The sequence below is a fragment of the Oncorhynchus nerka genome, linkage group LG9a (assembly GCF_034236695.1).
Source record: "Oncorhynchus nerka isolate Pitt River linkage group LG9a, Oner_Uvic_2.0, whole genome shotgun sequence".
Taxonomy (NCBI): domain Eukaryota; kingdom Metazoa; phylum Chordata; class Actinopteri; order Salmoniformes; family Salmonidae; genus Oncorhynchus; species Oncorhynchus nerka.
Window position 1 is genome coordinate 39,431,008 of NC_088404.1, and position 21,716 is coordinate 39,452,723.

The following is a 21,716-nucleotide window of genomic DNA, read 5'->3' on the forward strand; positions in this document are numbered from 1 at the left end:
GGAAATGGAGTTCTTCAATCTATACAGCTGGTAGGTTTTAGATTTTCCACAAACACACACATTTTCCTCTTCAGACAAAAATATGGTACCTCTTATTCAGCCCATTTTGATGAAGGTGAATTACATTTGCTGTGTAAATTACATGACTGGGTAGAAAGGGCATGGATCAACATTACACAGGGTTTTTACATGGGGACATCCACAAAATACCACAGTTCTATAATGGTATACTGCACCAGTGATTAATGTAATAGACTGGCGAACATCACCTGAGACGTATGTGATAGCTTAACTTTGGAATGCTGATGTGGTTACATAAACTCTACACTATTGACACATTTCAGTAGAAACAATTACTTTGCAATGAGAGCAAATTTTTAAAAAATACAGTAAGATGCCTGACAGCTGACACTTTCTAAAAGTGCATGAGTCCTGTTGTGGTGCAGGCCCAGCCCTGGTTACATCCGCTACCAGGAGGTGCTGCAGGGCCAGCTCTGTGTCCATTTTTTGTTGTCTGCTGCTCTAGCTCCTCCTGGGGTATCTAGAAATGCCATAGTTAGGTTCCAGTCCAGTGTGGTAGAGTCCAGAGAGGGGTCAATGTTCTTGAAGGCAGCCACAGTCACCTCTGTGAATCACAAACACAATGCCCCTGATGATCCTTTCAAAACTAATCATTACTAATGCAAACGTCTGTGAACAAGGGGTATAACACATCTTTGCCACAGGTAACAGTCAGTAATGGCAGTCTAAGTCTGTTTCTTGTAAAGGTTGTGTTTGTGTGGTAGTACAGTATGTGACTGTATTGCAATAATAGCATGGATTGGTGCTATTGTACACATACTTCTATCAAAAAGAGAGAGTGCGGAATTATGTGGACTGAGGTGTGAAACTAGGGACTGGGAACCAAAAACTATTGGTTATTACCTCTGTCTTTTGGGGCGACAGGTAGCCTAGTGGTTAGAGCGTTGGTCCAGTAACCCAAAGGTTGCTGGATTGAATCCCGAGCTGATGAGGTAAAAATCTGTCGTTCTGCCCCTGAACAAGGCAGTTAACCCACTGTTCACCGGTAGGCTGTCATTGGAAATAATAATTTGTTCTTAACTGACTTGCCTAGTTAAATAAAAAATATATATTTTTAATTGTATAGTATCATTTTGGTGTTGACGAATGCCCTCTAATAATCTATAAACCCACTCCCCAGGCTTTTCCCCATCTTGGCTCTCCACATGCTGGTGTAGAAATTCTGGAAGATGGCTGCTCTCATCTCTATGAAGATAAATACATTTAGAATAAATATTACAGAGTCAAAGAGTGTGTGAAATGTTAACTGATTATTTTGAAAGCAAAAAGGTAACAGTTTACCTTTCCATTCTCAATGACCTTCTCCTTCCAAACCTCCTTGATGTTTCTCATATCAGCCTTCTTTAGCCTATGGTTCCTCAACTGTCCCTCATAGCACAGGTATATGGGCACATCATCAGAAGTACACTAAGTGGACACAGGCTGAAGACATTTTGACCATGCCATTCTTTTCGGAAATGTGTTGTTGATGTTCAGGTAGTTAGAAAGTTCAGCAGGGAGGGAGGTTTACCAGTCCAGTGTAAAGACTGAGATCTTCTACTAGCATTATATCCAGACGCCGCTTGCTGGATTGGTCCTTGGAGAGCTCTGACCAACACTCAGTACCTCCCAGCACATCTGTAATCACACAGTTGTGTAAATGTTCCGATCTAAAACTGTTGATAGTGATTCTGTCACAAAGCAAAACTCTACAGTGGCTTGCTAAAGTATTCACCCCGCTTGGCATTTTTCTTATTTTGTTGCCTTACAACCTGGAATTAAAATAGATTTGGGGGGGGGGGGGTCATTTGAATTACACAACATGCCTTCCACTTTGAAGATGCAAAATATTTTATAATTGTGAAACAAAAAATAGATAATAGCAAAAAAATGAACTTGGGTGTGCATAACTATTCACCCCCTCAAAGTCAATACTTTGTATAGCCACCTTCTGCAGCAATTACAGCTGCAAGTCTCTTGGGGTATGTCTCTATAAGCTTGGCACATCCATCATTCTTCATGGCAAAACAGCTCCAGCTCCTTCAAGTTGGATGGGTTCTGCTGGTGTACAGCAATCTTTAAGTCATACCACAGAATCTCAATTGGATTGAGGTTTGGGCTTTGTTTAGGCCATTCCAAGACATTTAAATGATTCCTCAATAATTAACCCGAGTGTTGCTTTAGCAGTATGCTTACGGTCATTGTCCTGCTGGAAGGTGAACCTGTCCCAGTCTCAAATCTCTGGAAGACTGAAGCAGGTTTTCCTCAAGAATATCCTTCAATTCTGACCAGTGTACCAGTCCCCGCTGATGAAAAACATCCCCACAGCATGATACTGCGATGGTGTTCTCAGGGTGATGAGAGGTGTTGGGTTTGTGCCAGACATAGCGTTTTCCTTGATGGCCAAAATGCTCAATTTTAGTCTCATCTGACCAGAATATTCCATATGTTTTGGGAGTCTCCCACATGCTTTTTTTTTTCTTTAAGCAATGGCTTTTTTCTGGCCACTCTTCCATAAAGCCCAGCTCCATGGAGTGTACGGCTTAAAGTGGTCCTATGAACAGATACTCCAATCTCCACTGTGGAGCTTTGCAGCTCCTTCAGGGTTATCTTTGGTCTCTTTGTTGCCTCTGATTAATGCTCTTCTTGCCTGGTCCGTGAGTTTTGTTGGGCGGCCTTCTCTTGGCAAGTTTGTTGTGGTGCCATATTCTTTCAATTTCTTAATAATGGATTTGATGGTGCTCTGTGGGATGTTCAAAATTTCAGTTTTTTTTTATAACCCAACCTTGACCTGTACTTCTCCACAACTTTGTCCCTGACCTGTTTGGAGAACTCCTTGGTCTTCATGCTACCACTTGCTTGGTGGTGCCCCTTGCTTAGTGGTGTTGCAGACTCTGGGGCCTTTCAGAACAGGTCTATATATACTGAGATCATGTGACACTTAGGTGCACACAGGTGCACTTTAAATAATTATGTGTTTAAATAATTGTGACTTCTGAAGGTAATTGGTTGCACCAGATCTTATTTAGGGGCTTCATAGCAAAGGTGGTGAATACATACAGTGCCTTGCAAAAGTATTCGGCCCCCTTGAACTTTGCAACCTTTTGCCACATTTCAGGCTTCAAACATAAAGATATAAAACTGTATTTTTTTGTGAAGAATCAACAACAAGTGGGACACAATCATGAAGTGGAAGGACATTTATTGGATATTTCAAACTTTTTTAACAAATCAAAAACGGAAAAATTGGGCGTGCTGTCATGTATTGTCATATTATGTCTTGTTCCTGTTCTTTCTCTTCACTCCATCTCCCCCTGCTGGTCGTATTAGGTTACCTTCTCTTCCTCTCCTTCCCCCAGCTGTTCCTCATCTTCTCTAACTACCTCGTTCACCCTTTTCCCACCTGTTCCCTTTTTCCCTCTGATTAGGTCTCTATTTCTCTCTCTGTTCCTGCTTCAGTCTTTGTCAGATTCTCGTTTGAGTTTCTCATGCCAGATCCAAACTATCGTCTCGTTTGCTTCACCCTTGTCCCGTCCTGTCGGAATCTGCCTGTTCTTCTGATGCTACGTGTGATCAGGTACCTCTGTCCTCTATGACCCGCGCCTACCCAGAGAGACCAGCAGTCTGTCGCCGCTAACCCAGCTATTCTCCTCTGCTGCTAAGAAGGGGACTCTAACCCAGCTATTCTCCTCTGCTGCTAAGAAGGGGACTCTACCCAGCTATTCTCCTCTGCTGCTAAGAAGGGGACTCTTCTGTAAATATCAGAAGGACTTTTTGTTTCATTTGTCGCCCTCTCTGCGGGTTGTCTATTTTGCCATTATTCTACATCTGAAGAGGATCTATGTCTTCCCTGTGTTTTGACATTAAAGGACTCTGTTTTTGTTCAACCGCTTTTGAGTCCTCATTCAAGTTCATAACACGTGCAAAATTATTCAGCCCCTTTACTTTCAGTGCAGCAAACTCTCTCCAGAAGTTCAGTGAGGATCTCTGAATGATCCAATGTTGACCTAAATGACTAATGATGATAAATACAATCCACCTGTGTGTAATCAAGTCTCCGTATAAATGCACCTGCACTGTGATAGTCTCAGAGGTCCGTTAAAAGCGCAGAGAGCATCATGAAGAACAAGGAACACACCAGGCAGGTCCGAGATACTGTTGTGAAGAAGTTTAAAGCCGGATTTGGATACAAAAAGATTTCCCAAGCTTTAAACATCCCAAGGAGCACTGTGCAAGCGATAATATTGAAATGGAAGGAGTATCAGACCACTGCAAATCTACCAAGACCTGGCCGTCCCTCTAAACTTTCAGCTCATACAAGGAGAAGACTGATCAGAGATGCAGCCAAGAGGCCCATGATCACTCTGGATGAACTGCAGAGATCTACAGCTGAGGTGGGAGACTCTGTCCATAGGACAACAATCAGTCGTATATTGCACAAATCTGGCCTTTATGGAAGAGTGGCAAGAAGAAAGCCATTTCTTAAAGATATTCATAAAAAGTGTTGTTTAAAGTTGTGGCGAAATCTGCTCGGAGCCTTCACTGTGCACTGCCACTTTAAGAGCGCATGAGCAGTAAGGAAGGAGGAGATAAAGAGAGCTCGTTCAGCTCTTTGGGGAGGAGCTATTGGGTGGCACGACAGTTTGATTGTGTGTGCTGTGCTGCAGAAGTTGTTTGTTTTCAGCGTTTGTAGTTTATAAAGTATTTAACTCAATCATCGGTGTGATCGCTTTAGATTGTGGTTGTTTTTGTTTGGGAACGCGCCCGTTATGGATCGCATGGATTAGTAGCAACATTGTTGCGAAGCTTTAACAAACAAACCAACAAACCATTGGACAGTCAGACACCGGCAGGCCTGAAGACCACAGCTAAGATGTATCTTTTTCTCTCTCTTTCTCTTCCCTCTCATTCCAGTGCTTTACCCTGAAACAGACTCTCTATTTTTTAAATGCACTTCCAATTGAAGTTCATTAGAGCTGGACTATTATTTCCCTGCCAGAAGTATTTGGATGGACATTTTAGTAGGTTGCTTGCAAGTTGTATATTATGTGAACTGTATTGAGGTGGGGTGTACTAATGACATGTGGCCGAGAAGACTGTGGACATTTTTAAGGCCTTTGTTGTGTCGATGAACACCCCCCACATTCATACCCTCTGCACTCATCCACTAGAAAATAATACAGATTATTGCAAATCCTATGTTAATGACTGGGTTCGTTCTTGTATGAAGTTGCTGTTGAATTGCTCTGCCATTATTAGTATTATTGTATGAGGTATTCTTGTTTGGGTTACCCCTGTGCTGTGATGTGGGTTTTATATGGTGTGTATTCCCTTTTCTCTCCACTGGCTATCTGGTAAACAGGCTACACTCTAGGCAGTCTCTTCTGCTGATGTGTGTGGCTCTGGTAGTGGTACTCTCTCTATTCTACTCTTTTCCTTTCGGCATGGTTAATACCTGCCTGGTGCCCGAACAAAATCTTTCTTTACCCCTCTCTAATAAATACCGCTACAAAGTTTGCCACAAGCCACCTGGGAGACACATAAGACATGTGGAAGAAGGTGCTCTGATCAGATGAAACCAAAATTGAACTTTTTGGCAACAATGCAAAATGTTATGTTTGGCGTAAAAGCAACACAGCCCATCACCCTGAACACACCATCCCCACTGTCAAACATGGTGGTGGCAGCATCATGGTTTGGGCCTGCTTTTCTTCAGCAGGGACAGGGAAGATGGTTAAAATTGATGGGAAGATGGATGGAGCTAAATACAGGACCATTCTGGAAGAAAACCTGATGGAGTCTGCAAAAGACCTGAGACTGGGACGGAGATTTGTCTTCCAACAAGACAATGATCCAAAACATAAAGCAAAATCTACAATGGAATGGTTCAAAAATAAACATATCCAGGTGTTAGAATGGCCAAGTCAAAGTCCAGACCAGAATCCAATCGAGAATCTGTGGAAAGAATTGAACTGCTGTTCACAAATGCTCTCCATCCAACCTCACTGAGCTCGAGCTGTTTTGCAAGGAGGAATGGGGAAAAAATTCAGTCTCTCGATGTGCAAAACTGATAGAGACATACCCCAAGCGACTTACAGCTGTAATCGCAGCAAAAGGTGGCGCTACAAAGTATTAACTTAAGGGGGCTGAATCATTTTGCACGCCCAATTTTTCAGTTTTTGATTTGTTAAAAAAGTTTGAAATATCCAATAAATGTCATTCCACTTCATGATTGTGTCCCACTTGTTGATTCTTCACAAAAAAATACAGTTTTATATCTTTATGTTTGAAGCCTGAAATGTGGCAAAAGGTCGCAAAGTTCAAGGGGGCCGAATACTTTCGCAAGGCACTGTATGTACACACCACTTTTCTGTTTTTTATTTTTTAGAAATTTAAAAAACTTCTTAGTGATCCCTTCCCGCGCCAATTCCGTTTGAAAACACCCAGTGAAATAGCAGCGTGCCAAATTCAAAAACAGAAATACTCATAATAATAATTCATAAATCATACAAGTGTTATACATGGGTTTAAAGATTAACTTCTTGTTAATCCAGCAACAGTGTCAAATTTCAAAAAGGCTTTAGATTGAAAGCAAACATGTTATTATCTGAGGATGGCACCCCATCAAACATACACATGAAAATCATAATTCACCAATACCACAAAAGTGGCCCACCTTTTACCCAGGTATATTTCTATGGCAAACAAATCTTTCAGAACTAACCTGCTCCAGGCTGCTCTATTTATCCTTAATGAAGTGCCTGAGACACGAGTTGAGGACCAATTAAATCAGATACCCTCCCTCTCGTAAAGATTGTGTCATCATCCCCTTCATTTGAGAAACTGATTAAATAGTTTTCTTTTGTGTGTAGAAAAATAATGTTAAAATACCTATCACATTACACATTTAGTTAAAACAGTATTTGCTTTCCAAACTGTACATTTTTTGCAACTGTCAGTTTAACTTTCACAAATGTAAAAATTTGCGAAAGTTAAACGGTCACAACCAACCATAGACATATAAACCATATATGGCAGTTCCCATTCAAGTCAAGACTGGCAGCCATTGCTAGTGTACTCATGAGTTTAACAGTCAAATTGATAGGGTTAGATGTTCCAACCCCATTCTATGGATGATATGTCTTTGGCCACAACCCAACAAGCTGTTCAGAAGGAGCAATAGGAGTGCGGAAAAAGGTGCTTGTGCATTGATAAGCACACCAAAGACGGCATTAGCTGTTGGATGGCAGGTAGCCTAGTGGTTAGAGTGTTGAGCCGGTAACCAAAAGGATGCTGGATCTAATCCCCGAGCTGACAAGGTACAAATCTGTCATTCTGCCCCTGAGCAAGGCAGTTAACCCACTATTTCCCAGGCGCCCGAAGACCTGGATGTTGATTATGGCAGCCCCCCGTACCTCTCTGATTCAGAGGGGTTGGATTAAATGCGGAAAACACATTTCAGATGAATGCATTCAGCTGTACAACTGACTGAGTTGTACTAATATCCACCCTTTCCCATTAATGAGAACTAGCCTAATAAAATAAAGACAGCACTTCTAAATGCCTATTTCACACCATAGCCTGCTGAATTTGCAAGATAACTTTACTTTCATTTTGATTTCGGCACAAATGAAAATGTGGCACTGACTCGCCCATGGACTGATGTTTCAACATAAAGGCAGCAGACAGATGAGCAATATCCACCATCGTAGTACGGATGAAGCCTGATCTGGAATGTGAAGCCAACTGAAGCTGGCTAGATTTGTAAAAGCCTGAGTAGATCTAGTGTGCTTCGTAGTATACCACTCAGATCTCTGCCCTCTCCTCCTCTCGCAGGCCCAGGATCCAAGATCAAGAAGGCAAGGAAAATCATCAAGGACCTCAGCCACTCGAGCCACGGCCTGATAACCCTGCTACCATCTAGAAGGCAGACAGACACAGTACAGGTGCAAGAGAGAGACTCAGGCCATCACTGTTAGTCACCACTAGCCGGCCTCTGCCCAGTACCCTCTCCAGAACTTTAGTCAATGTTACTAGCCGGCTACCACCCGATACTCAACCCTGCACCTTAGAGATTGCTGCCCTATGCACATAGTCATTAAACAATGGTCACTTTAATAATGTTTACATACTGTTTTACCCACTTCATACACAACACGATCAAAAGAAAGTGGACGCCTGCTCGTCGAACATCTCATTCCAAAATCATGGGCATTAATATGGAGTTGGTCCCCCCTTTGCTGCTATAACAGTCTCCACTCTTCTGGGAAGGCTTCCCACTAGATGTTGGAATATTGCTGCGGGGACTTTCTTCCATTCAGCGACAAGAGTATTAGTGAGATCGGGCACTGATGTTGGGCGATTAGGCCTGGCTCGCAGTCTCATACCAATTCATCCCAAAAGTGTTAAATGGGGTTAAGGTCAGGGCTTTGTGCAGGCCAGTCAAGTTCTTCCACACGACCTCAACAAACAATTTCTGTATGGATCTCGCTTGTGCACAGGGGCATTGTCATGCTGAAACAGGAAAGGTCCTTCCCCAAACTGTTGCCACAAAGTTGGAAGCACAGAATCGTCTAGTGTCGTTGTATGATGTAGCGTTAATATTTTCCTTCACTGGAACTAAGGGACCTAGCCCGAACCATGAACAGCCCCAGACCATTATTCCTCCTCCACCAAACTTTACAGTTGGCACTATGCATTGAGGCAGGGAGCATTCTCCTGGCATCCGCCAAACCCAGATTCGTTCGTCAGACTGCGATGGTGAAGCGTGATCACTTTTAATCACTCCAGAGAACGCGTTTCCACTGCTCCAGACTCCAATGACGGTGAGCTTTACACCACTCCAGCCAACGCTTGACATTATGCATGGTGATCTTAGGTTTCTGTGCGGCTGCTCAGCCATGGAAACCCATTTCATGAAGCTCCAGAAAACAGTTATTGTGCTGACGTTGATTCCAGGGCCAGTTTGGAACTCGGTAGTGAGTGTTGCAACCAAGGACAGATGATTTTTACGCGCTTCAGCACTCAGCGGTCCCGTTCTGTGAGCCTGTGTGGCCTACCACTTCCCGGCTGAGCCGTTGCTCCTAGAAGGTTCCACTTCATAATAAAAGCTTTTACAGTTGACCGGGGCAGCTCTAGCAGGACAGACATTTGACAAAACAAATTGTTGGAAAAGTGGCATCCTATGACGCTACCACGTTGAAAGTCAGTGAGCTCTTCAGTAAGGCCAATCTACTCCCAATGATTGCATGGCTGGATGCTCGATTTTATACACCTGTCAGCAACATTTGTGACTGAAATAGCCAAATGCACTAATTGTCCACATACTTTTGTATATATAATGCATTCAGTTAAGTATTCAGACTCCTTGACTTTTTCTACATTGTGTTACGTTACAGCCTTATTCTTGAATTGATTAAATTGTTTTTTCCCCTTCATCAATCTACACACAATACCCCATAATGACAAAGCAAAAACAGATTTTTAGAAATGTTTGCAAATGGATGTTCGATCGGGTTCAAGTCCGGGCTCTTTCTGGGCCACTCAAGGACATTCAGAGACTTGTCCCAAAGCCACTCCTGCATTGTCTTGGCTGTGTGCTTCAGGTCGTTGTCCTGTTGGAAGGTGAACATTCACCCCAGTCTTAGGTTCTGAGCGGTCTGGAGCAGGTTTTCATCAAGGGCTTCTCTGTACATCTTTCCAGCGACCCCAACTAGTCTCCCAGTTCCTGCCGTGGAAAAACATCCCCTCAGCATGATGATGCCACCACCATGCTTCACCGTAGGGATGGTGCCAGGTTTCCTCCAGATATAACGCTTGGCATTCAAACACTCCATGCTGCAATGCTACACACCAAATGTGATTTCATTTTTAAGAAGTATGTAAGACTGTAGCGGCTTGTACAGTATATATGACAGAGGGCAGATTTTGTGACTTGACAACCAAGTTATAGGCTGTACTCCTTATTGTAGTTAGGTAAATACCATGTACCAAACCCATGAAAATGTATGGATAACATGTATAAATTAAAAGGCAGATGGATGGGACGTGAAGTTTGACTTTTGGCAGAAGTGGGTCAAGAGCCTGCAGCTCCCTCTACAGGTAGCTTTCAAGCTGCTCCAGAGGGCCACAAAACTCATCACCACATCTGTAGCACATGATTGGTATCAGTAAATTCTTCCACAACTTTAACTCTTTCATATGATACAGTGCATATAATTTGTAAAATACCCATGGTTCCTGATCTCTCCACCTGAAGTACTGTCTCCGCCCCTGCTGAACAACTTGAGTGGAGACATGGGCAGGCCAGGTTGAGCCAACCTTACAAAACAATTAGCAAGCGAGGGGAAATAATAGTTTAGTATGTGTCCATATCGCTATATCCAAAATATTAAAATCACGTTAGCTAACTGCTAACATGATCTATCTTACTCTGTTTGATGCTAGACTCTACTGATGAGCCAGGACCTCCAATTGCCACTTGCCGCCCACTTCTTTTTTCGGCGTCATGTTGTTGATTGTCTAAGAAGTGATATGGAAACTACTACAATTAGATAGTTAGCTAAAAACGTTTATTATTATGATTAGCTAGCATCATAGCTAGATAAATCGCTAAACTATCTGAGTGAGCTAGCAAGCTAAATTAGAGGCCACTTTCCGTTCAAACGACGACAAATGTGGTAATCTAATGTTTAACGTTAGATGAAGCAAACAGGGGCGCTAGTTAGCGAATACATTACTGTAATAACACGTCGTCCCTCTTCCATTCGGCTAGCTAGTAGCTTCAGGGACCCGGATGCATTGTTACGTTAACAACAATGTTACCATGGAAATTAAGGACCCAGGAAGGACCCCAAATAGTAGCCCATCCCGCTCCAGATACTTTTGTATCACAGGAGAACCTTGCCAAAGAGAATGTGTAAAACAATATTTGGCTCAGGATTTAGTAATGTAGTGAATCGTCAATGTCTGGAACGGGAACAGTTTTGAAAATGTTTTTTTTTTCTGCTCCCTTGATGAGTTTGCAAACACTAATCTAACTCAAATACATCTATCAAGCATAACAATTTCAGAATCCGCCTAGGGAAAGGCAATGCTCTCGAGTTGAAATGGATGCAGCTGGTAGTTTGTCTGGCTCAATTAGGAATTTGAATACTAGTTGTAGTGGTCCGTTAGTTTCTTATTCAAACGACAGAGCAGCGGAATAATTCAGTTTGAGTCGCTAGACAAACTGGCTGTGACTGGCACACATAATCCACTAACATTGCATTTAAAAAATCTGGATTAGTTTGAGAAACATTTGAGACACAAAATCTTAATGAATGCATACCAGAATGTAAATAATTTGAGGAATTGCATTTCACAAATGTCTGCTTATCTGCTATAATAAGACTTGCGAGTTCAATATGTCCTGGGGTGTTATCATTAGTCCAAACAATTGCAACAGGGTTCTTATTGGACACATTCAGGTAGGTCCCTCCCCGTTCCCTTTGCTTCCGTTTAAGAAACGCTTTGCAACATAATCGGCGTAATAAATACACCCCTGGTCCTGACCATCAACAAAATACGACCGCATACAACCACTCGAAAACTACATTTCCTAGCTTCCTTTTCACGGACTCAAACTGAAAAAATGACCAAAGAGTGGTTCGGAGCGGGTCTTCTGTAGTCGATTCTGAAAATCTTTCGAGCGAATAGCCCTGTATTCAACTACAGTACCCACACGTCACTGTCAGTCCTACTCGAGAGCGTTGGTTAGTCAGGGATATCACACCACTGTCTATCTCACTCTCCCCCTGTATCAACGCATTGACATAGCTAGTAGAAGACAATACAAAATAAAACATTTCAAGCCGAAGATGGCAGAGCTTGGAGCAGGGAGCCTGCTGTTGGGGGATCCTGCTTTTAATTACCAAGAAGCCGAGCTAAATGAACGATTGAAGCGGCTCTACCCGGCCGTAAATGAGGATGAGACCCCCTTACCCCGATCATGGAGCCCCAAGGATAAATACAGCTACATCGGGCTCTCACAGAACAATCTGCGGGTGCATTACAAAGGTAAAGTTATACAGAAGTGACAACTGGTATAACATTTAGTACCTAGATGTCTCGAATATGTTATTTACGATAGACTCTCCGGAGGTTCAGCGTCGTGTCTCTATGCTATTATGTGTATACAATCTCCCTGATCTAGTTTGAGCTGCCTCTCGGTCCCTCTTTGCTTTGTTTCACAATAGCAGAGCGGAATGCCCATTGCCCAAATGGTTGACAGTGAACTCACTAACCATGACAAGCATATCCGTTTCTTTGACTAACGTTCAACTCAAACGGTCTCTTTGTTTACAGTCAATTTTGTCTTTACAAGTTGGCTAGCTACCGCTTAAATTGGATCATAATCGAAATATTAACCTAACTATAAATTGTGACAGCTAACTACTATGCCACAATTTATAGCTAGCAATGACAAGCGACGCACAGCTAGTTCGCTAGCAACGTTATCCAGCCAATGCTAATTGCACGCCATCGCTGTTAGCCAATGCAGTAACTAGCTAAATAATAGCACGCAAACATTAGCTAACTAGTACTATCGAAATGCACCATTGTTTTATTTATATATATGAGTAACTAACAATATAAAATGTAGCTACTAACGTTAATGTTAGCTAGCTAAAACTGAACTCTGACGTTAGCTTACTTAGCTATGTAGCTGCTATCGCCTCTTCCTCTGGTTCTAGCTGGCTAAAAGCAAGTCTTCATACCGTTGATATGACTAGACGTTAGAATGTGTTTGTATTTTGTGATAAAATAAGCACCAATTTAGAACAGGGAAACATTGTGCTCTGTTGGCTTGCCAGTTCATGTAGTCGTTCTGTGGCTGGACTATTATTCTAAATCATTATACATTCTGGATCCAACTACTGAGCACAGCTAAGGATTCCATAGAGATCTTCATGTACTGAAAATAACAAAATCCTCTACCATTTCAACCCAGCCAGCAGCTACACTTCCAGTTGCGACAAGGGAGGAGGCCTCAACGCATTTGTTGTGTATAAAGACCTGCACAGAGATTTATGCAGGTAGTTTAGCGATATATATATTTTTATTACCACAAACAACTTGTTGGTGTGCAGACCGTAGCCCGGGTGTATAAATACAATTGGTTCAGATAGTTATTTAAGTGTTCTGCAGAAAATCAAAAGTAGGACTTGACAGCTATCCATCTAGAACTCATCATGCTATAATGTGTGTTGTGTAATCATAGAAAGAGTAACATGCTACATGTTTAGTCAACTGTCAAGTCTAATCGCACAACAGTGCAATGATTGAGTCATTATAGGACCATAGTCTGTGCTTAACACAAGATCAGGAAAACAAAAATCACACCTCATTAATAGGCAGACCAAGGCCCTGGTCAGTGTAAGGTCCTGGTATTAACATACACTTGAATCTACAGAAATAATAGGCTAGCTATACAATTCTCTTAACATTAGGTGGCTGCGGTGGTAGTGCTGGATTCAGGCCTAGGTACACTGCTTTGGTCAATTGTTGTCTGGAGTTGAAGGTTGACAAGGATTTCATGATAATTTGTGACTGATAATTGCATAATCCCATTAGTTGATGGTGGCTCAAAAGCTGCTTGTTTGTTATTTAGGCTGTGTTACATGGTTGGTCGTGTAGCGGGATTGTGGGACTTACAGTGCAGTCGGATGGGGGACATTTTGAGGATGTCTTTTTGTGATCATATTTTTTACATTTAGTAATCATAATTGTCAGCAAGCATGAATACAGCATTAGGTCTAGTCTGTCATCTAAGGTTATAGGCTTGTTACTCCCTCTAAAATCACAGAAGCCACTGTGTTGTCAGTTCCTGTTACTTTTTTATGCTATTTTGACCAATGTGCCAGTTTCCCTTTTGGCCTTGGTACTGTTGATTATACATGGTGGAGCTGGAGGTGTGAGATATCGCAGGATTGCCTATATCTCAAGCCTAGAGATATTAAAGAGTTGCATGTCTGCAAGGCCTGCACAGTATAAGTTCCACTGATTCATGTAAGGCCCTGAGCTATACTGAGGAGACCTTGTCTTATGTCAGGTGGTGTTGCTCCTACGTGACCCTTGTCCACCAACCTCAGTACAGGCAGAATTTGACATAAGACAATGCTGTGGAGACTGTTAAGGCTTGTATAGTCCTGTTAGGCTACCTTTAGACAGGCAGCCCAATTCTGATCTTTGTTCCACTAATTGGTATTTTGACCAATCACATCAGATCTTTTCACGTCAGAGCTTTTTCAGAGCTGATCTGATTTGTCAAAAGACAAATTAGCGGAAAAATGATCCGAATTGGGCTGCCTGGCTAAATGCAAACATTTGCCATCTGGCCCATAAGGCCCTATGATTAGGCCTGAGTAATAATAGCGTCAATCTTCAGCCTAGACTATTGACATTTAAAATTCTTGTTTTTCAAACCGGCATGTATTTTTAAGGCCTTGTTCCTCTCTGACATTTTAGTTGTGTAGGCCCTCTATCCCTTAATTGTTAATGAAAGGAGGGCCATCTTTAGCTACAACGTTGTTGCCTAATTTCTATTGATGATGATCTTACGTCCTGTGCTCATCATTGTTTTTAGTTTTTTTTTTTTCAGAAAAGGGCATCAGCTTACCTGTTGAACATAGCCTAAGCTACAGTATTGTCTGATTCATCAGTGTGTTTTATGAAGTGGTGGTATAGGATTTGGATTTGTGTACCATAGTCAGCCATTGTAAATGATTGGTCTTTGTACTTGCTTTTTTTGTGTGTGATTTAGCCTGTATAGATTTCTGCAAGTTTTCTATTTTATGCCTAAAGGTTGTATAGTGTTATTGTGTAATTATATAGCCTGTAGGACACATGGCTGACTTTAAGCATGCCCTGCGATTCCTTTAAGCTGATTTGTAATGTTTGCCCATAGAGAGGGTTTTCTGTCATCTGAAGAACCAATCATGCATGTTCAGTCAGAGGTGACATCACCAGATTGTGTGTTGATTTCCCCCAGTCTCTGTGTGAAGCTGTGATGCAGCGTTTGCTAATGTTTCTCCCTCATGCTTTTCCTCCCATTTTCTTTCGTTTTTTTCTGTTTCCTTCTTGTCTATTTATTGTCTTCTGTCGTGGGTAGTACTGCGCTACATTCTTGTTTTGACCACTGACTTGACCATGAGGGAGATACTTTGACTCTGGACTGGGGACTTAGAAAGAGAGAATCCATGAGAAGTTAAAAAAACAAAAAAATCAAACTAGTAAAAACACGGAGTAAGAACGCCCCACAATATGGTCAACAATTTGCTCTATAACCAGACATGTTGTTTACACGGCATAAAATGGTGCACGTTAATAGCCATATTTGAGTATGCCTACATTATGCTCTAATAACACATTGTTAACCAACTACTTAGGCTTATGTGGATGTTAAACAACATTTGGCCTCTAAATAATTGTGTGTGTGTGATTGACGGAGACAGCGAGAGAGTCTCACTTCCAGGACTATGTGGCTCTGAGTGCTGTATGTTGAGGTGGTGGTGTTAGCTGGAGGTATTTATAGTCACAAGTGTGTTCATGTGTTGTATTTATTATGGCTGTTTGTACGGTCATATAGGGGCCTGCTGGGCTTTGGTTACAGAAAGGAGAGGGCTGAAAATAGAAGTGATTAATGTTGCTAATGAAATCAAAGGTGATAATAAGTACACTGCTTCTCTATTAGTCATAATGACTGTGGCAAAGCATGACTGGTTGATTAGTGGATTTGTACGATATGATCATGAAGATGGCTGTGCTTTACTGACAGGGACACAGTCAGAGGAGAGGTACTGTACCACTTACATGCAGTGTATACATACCCCTTCCCTTTTCCTACATTTTGTTACGTTACAGCCTTGTTCTAAAATGTATTAAATATCCATTTTTACTCCTCAATCTACACAAAATACCCCATAATGACAAAGCAAAAACATGTTTATAGAAATTTTTGCAAAAAAATAACTGAAATATCACTATTACATAAGTAATTCAGACCGTTTACTCAGTACTTTGTTGAAGCACCTTTCGCAGTGATTACAGCCTCGAGCCTACTTGGGCACACCTGTATTTTGGGAATATCTCACATCCTCTCAAGCTCTGTCAAGATGGAACGGGAGCATCGCTGCACAGCTATTTTCAGGTCTCTCCAGAGATGTTCGATCGGGTTCATGTCCGGGCTCTGGCTGGGCCATTCAATGACATTGAGACTTGTCCCAAAGCCACTCCTGCATTGTCTTGGCTGTGTGCTTATGGTCGTTTTCCTGTTGGAAGGTAAACCTTCACCCCAGTCTGAGGTCCTGAGGGCTCTGGAGCAGGTTTTCATCAAGGATCTCTCTATACTTTTCTCTGTTCATCTTTCCCTCAATCCTGACTGTCCCTGCCGCTGAAAAATATCCCCACAGCATGATGCTGCCTCCACCATGCTTCACCATAGGGATGGTGCCAGGTTTGATCCAGACGTGATGCTTGGAATGCTGGCCAAAGAGTTCAATCTTGGTTTCATCAGACCATAGAATCTTGTTTCTTATGGTCTAAGAGTCTTCAGGTGCCTTTTGGCAAACTCCAAGCGGGCTGTCATATGCTTTTTACTGAGGAATGGTTTCCGTCTGGCCACTCTACCATAAAAGCCTGATTGGTGGAGTGCTACAGAGATGGTTGTCCTTCTGGAAGGTTTTCCCATCTCCACAGAGGAACTTTGGAGCTCTGTCAGGGTGACCATTGGGTTCTTGGTCACCTCCCTGACCAAGGCTCTTCTCCCCCGATTGCTCAGTTTGGCTGGGCGGCCAGCTTTAGCAAGACTCTTGGTGGTTCCAAACTTCTTCCATTTAAAAATGATGGCCACTGTGTTCTTCGGGATCTTCAATGCTTCTCGTTGAGAATGTCTGATGCTTGATGCTTATGGTTTCATGAAATAAGACAAGTGCCTCGAGGGCACCTGAGATCTAGATGACCATAAGAAAAAACACAAACCTGGCCCAACCCTTTTCCTGCTGGCTTTTGCAGATTCTGACATTACTCTCATGAAGTTGCAGTAATAGGCTACACGAGGAGTCTGCAACATTTCTCATGTGGAATGCATATTTATCTTACCATTTATTTGCTATTTTTGTGGGGTATTCTTTACCCCTTTTTCTCCCCAATTTTGTGATATCCAAGTGGTAGGTGGTCTTGTCCCATCGCTGCAACTCCCGTACAGACTCAGGAGAGGCGAAGGTTGAGAGCCATGCGTCCCCCGAAACACGCCCCCGCCAAGCTGCACCGCTTCTTGACACATTGCTCGCTTAACCCGGAAGCCAGCCGCACCAATGTGTTGGAGAAAACACTGTACAGCTGGCGACCGAAGTCAGCGTGCATACGCCCGGCACCACAAGGAGTCACTAGAGCATGATGGGACAAGGACATTCCAGTCGGCCAAACCCTACCCTGACCCAGACAACGCTGGGCCAATTGTGCACCGTCTCCATGCGACACAGCCCGTGATCGAACCTGGATCTGTAGCGACGCCTCTATCACTGGAATGATGTGCTTTAGGGCTTACCAATTGGCGCAGCGGTCTATCTTACCATTTCTACCAATCTTCGTGCCAGTTGTGGTTTTCATATGCACATCTCCGTGAAACAGTTTAATTTAATTTAAAATAACGTCTTCATATCTCAATCATTGTCATGTGGGTAATCAAAATTCTATCTAAATTAAAATGATACAATCCTAAAGTAACTTTTTGCCATTGCCAACTATGTAAAAAAAAATAGGTTACATAAAGCCAACAAATAAAAACTTTGCAGCCTGCAAAAAAATATCCTGAAAAATGAAGTATTGTATAAATCACATTGGCTACACATGGCCTGTCTATAACAAACTGGAAACGTATCAACTGTGACTGACCGCCTTGATTCAGTCTTATGTAGCAACATTTGAAATTGTGTTTTTTACATTGGATGAAAGCAGAGACGCAGAGCTACAAAATGGTATGTCATACACTGCATGTGAGGAGCAATGGGAAAGTAATTCTGCTTTGAAAGTTGATTAACTTGTATCCCCACTTTTGAGAAAATAGCCCCCAAATGTTTTGGTACACCTACTGGAGAGCTCTAATTTGTCTACACCCATTCAGCGTTGTTCACACCCTCTTACACCAGCCCCAGCTATCTCTTTAAGAATTCACACGTGAGGTCATGTGCTAAACAGGGAGTGGTGTAGTAAAGATTAAGACTAATTGGTAAAAGTAGTAGCCTACAATAAGGAAACATTCAAGGTAAACAAAGTGTCCAGATACAAATATTTGATGACACACTTGTCTAATTTGGTACTGCAAAATGGTTACGGGCATAGTTGAAATATCAAAAATAGATGGTGTCAATATAATGGAAAAAAAAATAGGTGTCAATGCCAGTAGCGAAAGAACCAAATAATATACAGTATGTACAAAAACAATATCAATGATACCAGTGATAGATGAGGTAGTTACAGTTGAAGTCGGAAGTTTTCATACACCTTAGCCATGTACATTTGAACTCAGTTTTTGACAATTCCTGACTTTTAATCCTCGTAAAAATTCCCTGTCTTAGGTCATTTAGGATCACCACTTTATTGTAAGAATGTGAAATGTCAGAATAATAGAGAGTGATTGATTTCAGCTTTTATTTCTTTCACTACATCCCCAGTGGGTCAGAAATGTACATACTAATTGAGTCTATTTGGTAGCATTGCCTTTAAATTGTTTAACTTGGGTCAAACGTTTTGGGTAGCCTTCTACAAGCTTCCCACAATAAGTTGGGTGGATTTTGGCCCATTCCTCCTGACATAGCTGGTGTAACTGAGTCAGGTTTGTAGGCCTCCTTGCTCACACACACTTTTTCAGTTCTGTCCACAAATTTTATATAGGTTTGAGGTCAGGGCTTTGTGATGGCCACTCCAATACCTTGACTTTGTTGTCCTTCGGAGATTTTGCCACAACTTTGGAAGTATGCTTGGAGTCATTGTCCATTTGGAAGACCCATTTGCTACCAAGCTTTAACTTCCTGACTAATGTCTTGAGATGTTGCTTCAATATATCCACATAATTTTCTTTCCTCATGGTGCCATCTATTTTGTTAAGTGCACCAGTCCCTCCTGCAGCAAAGTACCCCCAGAACATGATGCTGCCACCACCGTGCTTCATGGTTGGGATGGTGTTCTTCATCTTGCAAGCATCCACCTTTTTCCTCCAAACATAACGATCATCATTATGGCCAAACAGTTCTATTTTTGTTTCATCAGACCAGAGGACATTTCTCCAAAAAGTACAACCTTTGTCCCCATGTGTAGTTGCAAACCATAGTCTGGCTTTTTTATGGCGGTTTTGGAGCAGTGGCTTCTTCCTTGCTGAGCGGCCTTTAAGATTACGTCGATATAGGACTTGTTTTACTGTGGATACAGATACTTTTGTACCTGATTCCTCCAGCATCTTCACAAGGTCCTTTGCTGCTGTTCTGGGATTGATTTGCACTTTTCGCACCACAGTACGTTCATCTCTAGGAGACCGATTGTGTCTCCTTCCTGAGCGGTATGACGGCTGCGTTGTCCCATGGTGTTGAAACTTGCGTACTATTGTTTGTACAGATAACTTCATACCTTCAGGCATTTAGAAGTTGCTCCCAAGGATGAACCAGACTTGTGGAGGTCTACAATTGTTTTCTGAGGTTCTGGCTGATTTCTTTTCCCATGATGTCAAGCAAAGAGGCACTGAGTTTGAAGGCAGGCCTTGAAATACATCCACAGGTACACCTCCAATTTACTTAAATGATGTCATTTGAGTCAATCAGAAGCTTCTAAAGCCATGACATAATTTTCTGGAATTTTCCAAGCTGTTTAAAGGCACAGTCAACTTAGTGTATGTAAACTTCTGACCAACTGGAATTGTGATACAGTGAAATAATCTGTCTGTGAACAATTGTTGGAAAAATTACTTGTTTTCAAGTGGTTGAAAAATGAGTTTTAATGACCCCAACCTAAGTGTATTTTTAACTTCCGACTTCAACTGTATATGCATACAATCAGTGGTAAAGTTGCTGAGCAGCGGGATAAATAAATAAATAGTAGCAGCAATGTTTGTTGTGTTAAGAGAGAGGCATGTGAATAGAGGCACTGCAGATAGTGCTGATGACTGGTCCGTCCGAACCACGCATGGGAATATTTATTCGGAGAGCCTGTTTCTGTCCTGCCCTTGACTTTGTTGTAGGGCATTTGATGTCGATAGCTTCTTCGTTGAAAAATTCCCTGATCTTGTCAAAAAGATAGTTTGTCTAGCTGTGTCCAGTCCAGGTGGTGCTTGATCAGGCAGACCATCTATGGGAGGAAGGATGTCAGCGTTGCGCAGCAGCCGAAACGTGGTCCCGACTTAGTCCGTACGCTCCTTGGCGACAACAACACCAGGCTACAGAGCATCAAATCTGTAAAACAGGAAATAACTAAAAAGATTGACACTACAACCTTGCATAACATCAATACTCCTTCCTATTTTAGATAAGAAGAATAACCTCATACCATGCAATGAAACTGATATTCACATGAAGTGCTGGTACTGCTTGATCTGTGACTGTGGCCTTGAAGTACAGGTGTTGTTACCAGCCATAGCTTTCCACCAGCACCGTACCATACCAAACACAGTCCAACCAGCTGTTAGATGTTAACCCCGTCACAGTGCTGTCCTTCACAACACCAGCAGTGTTCACTCTGGTCTTTCTGAAGCGCTGCTTGATAAGGCCGAAGCACCAGTTGGAGGTTAACTTGGTGTGGCCTGTGATCAGGAAGTGAAGTTCCAGACTGTGGCGGAGCTTGTGCCTGGTCCGCCAGGCACAATACCAGCGCACTAATTTGTTTTTGTTTTGGCCACTGCAGTTATCACAATTCAGGTCCACACGTGTTTCCTCAACTTTCCCCAATGACTGTGCTGCTGTCTTTGCTGGATGACATGCCTTCATCAATCAAGTAGTTGACTTGTGTTCCTTCATAGCAGACACCAAACAAGCCACACTTGCAAGGAGTTTAAAAGTAGATTGGACCTGGCTGCATAGGGTCGGAAGGATAGTGCACCTGCAAACAACAAAATAACATTCATATAAATTAAAATTAATTGTCTCACCCCTGTCAGTCTGTCTTTACACAGCTCAGTCATAGGCATTTGCCTGCTTCATGTGTGTATCTATCAATCTATGTCCTTAATCAGTATAAAGGAGGACATATTGCTTACCTGTTGAGCAAAATCAAAGCTGTAATGCATCCTGATGTCTTTGTTTTCTGGTTCAGTAGGGGTCCCCAGAGACAACTGCAGGTTCTTGACAGGTGGTCTTGCAGTCAGCAACCATCCTCTGGTGGACAGACCGCTCACTCTGAACAAGTGCTTGCTTGGGCCAACTCTATTTTTGATGGGAGACATTTGACAATTCTCCTTGTATGACTGGTGGAGGAGAGTCCGGTGTGTTCTACTGATGCTGAAAGACAAATTCCAGATACAAATATTTTAGCATTATTATACAATAGATGGCCGTAATCCCCATCAGACACACCTGGTTAATGTGATGGGTCATGTAATCATCTGGCAAAGTGCAACAAGTGTCTTTTGGTCA

General features: G+C 42.3%; 1 protein-coding gene across 2 annotated transcripts in view; it reads left to right on the forward strand.

The window, feature by feature from the left end:
• Nucleotides 1-11,599: 11,599 nt before the first annotated feature.
• The window catches only part of LOC115134282 (ran-binding protein 10-like), a 37,926-nt gene continuing 27,809 nt past the window's right edge, over nt 11,600-21,716 (forward strand). Inside the window, exon 1 of one of the 2 annotated variants that reach the window (XM_029668091.2) lies at nt 11,600-12,117. In XM_029668091.2, coding sequence (XP_029523951.2) covers nt 11,919-12,117 — 199 coding nt within the window. In that variant the 5' untranslated portion in view covers nt 11,600-11,918. The remainder of the gene's footprint in view (nt 12,118-21,716) is intronic. The other variant, XM_029668092.2, reaches the window with a different exon arrangement.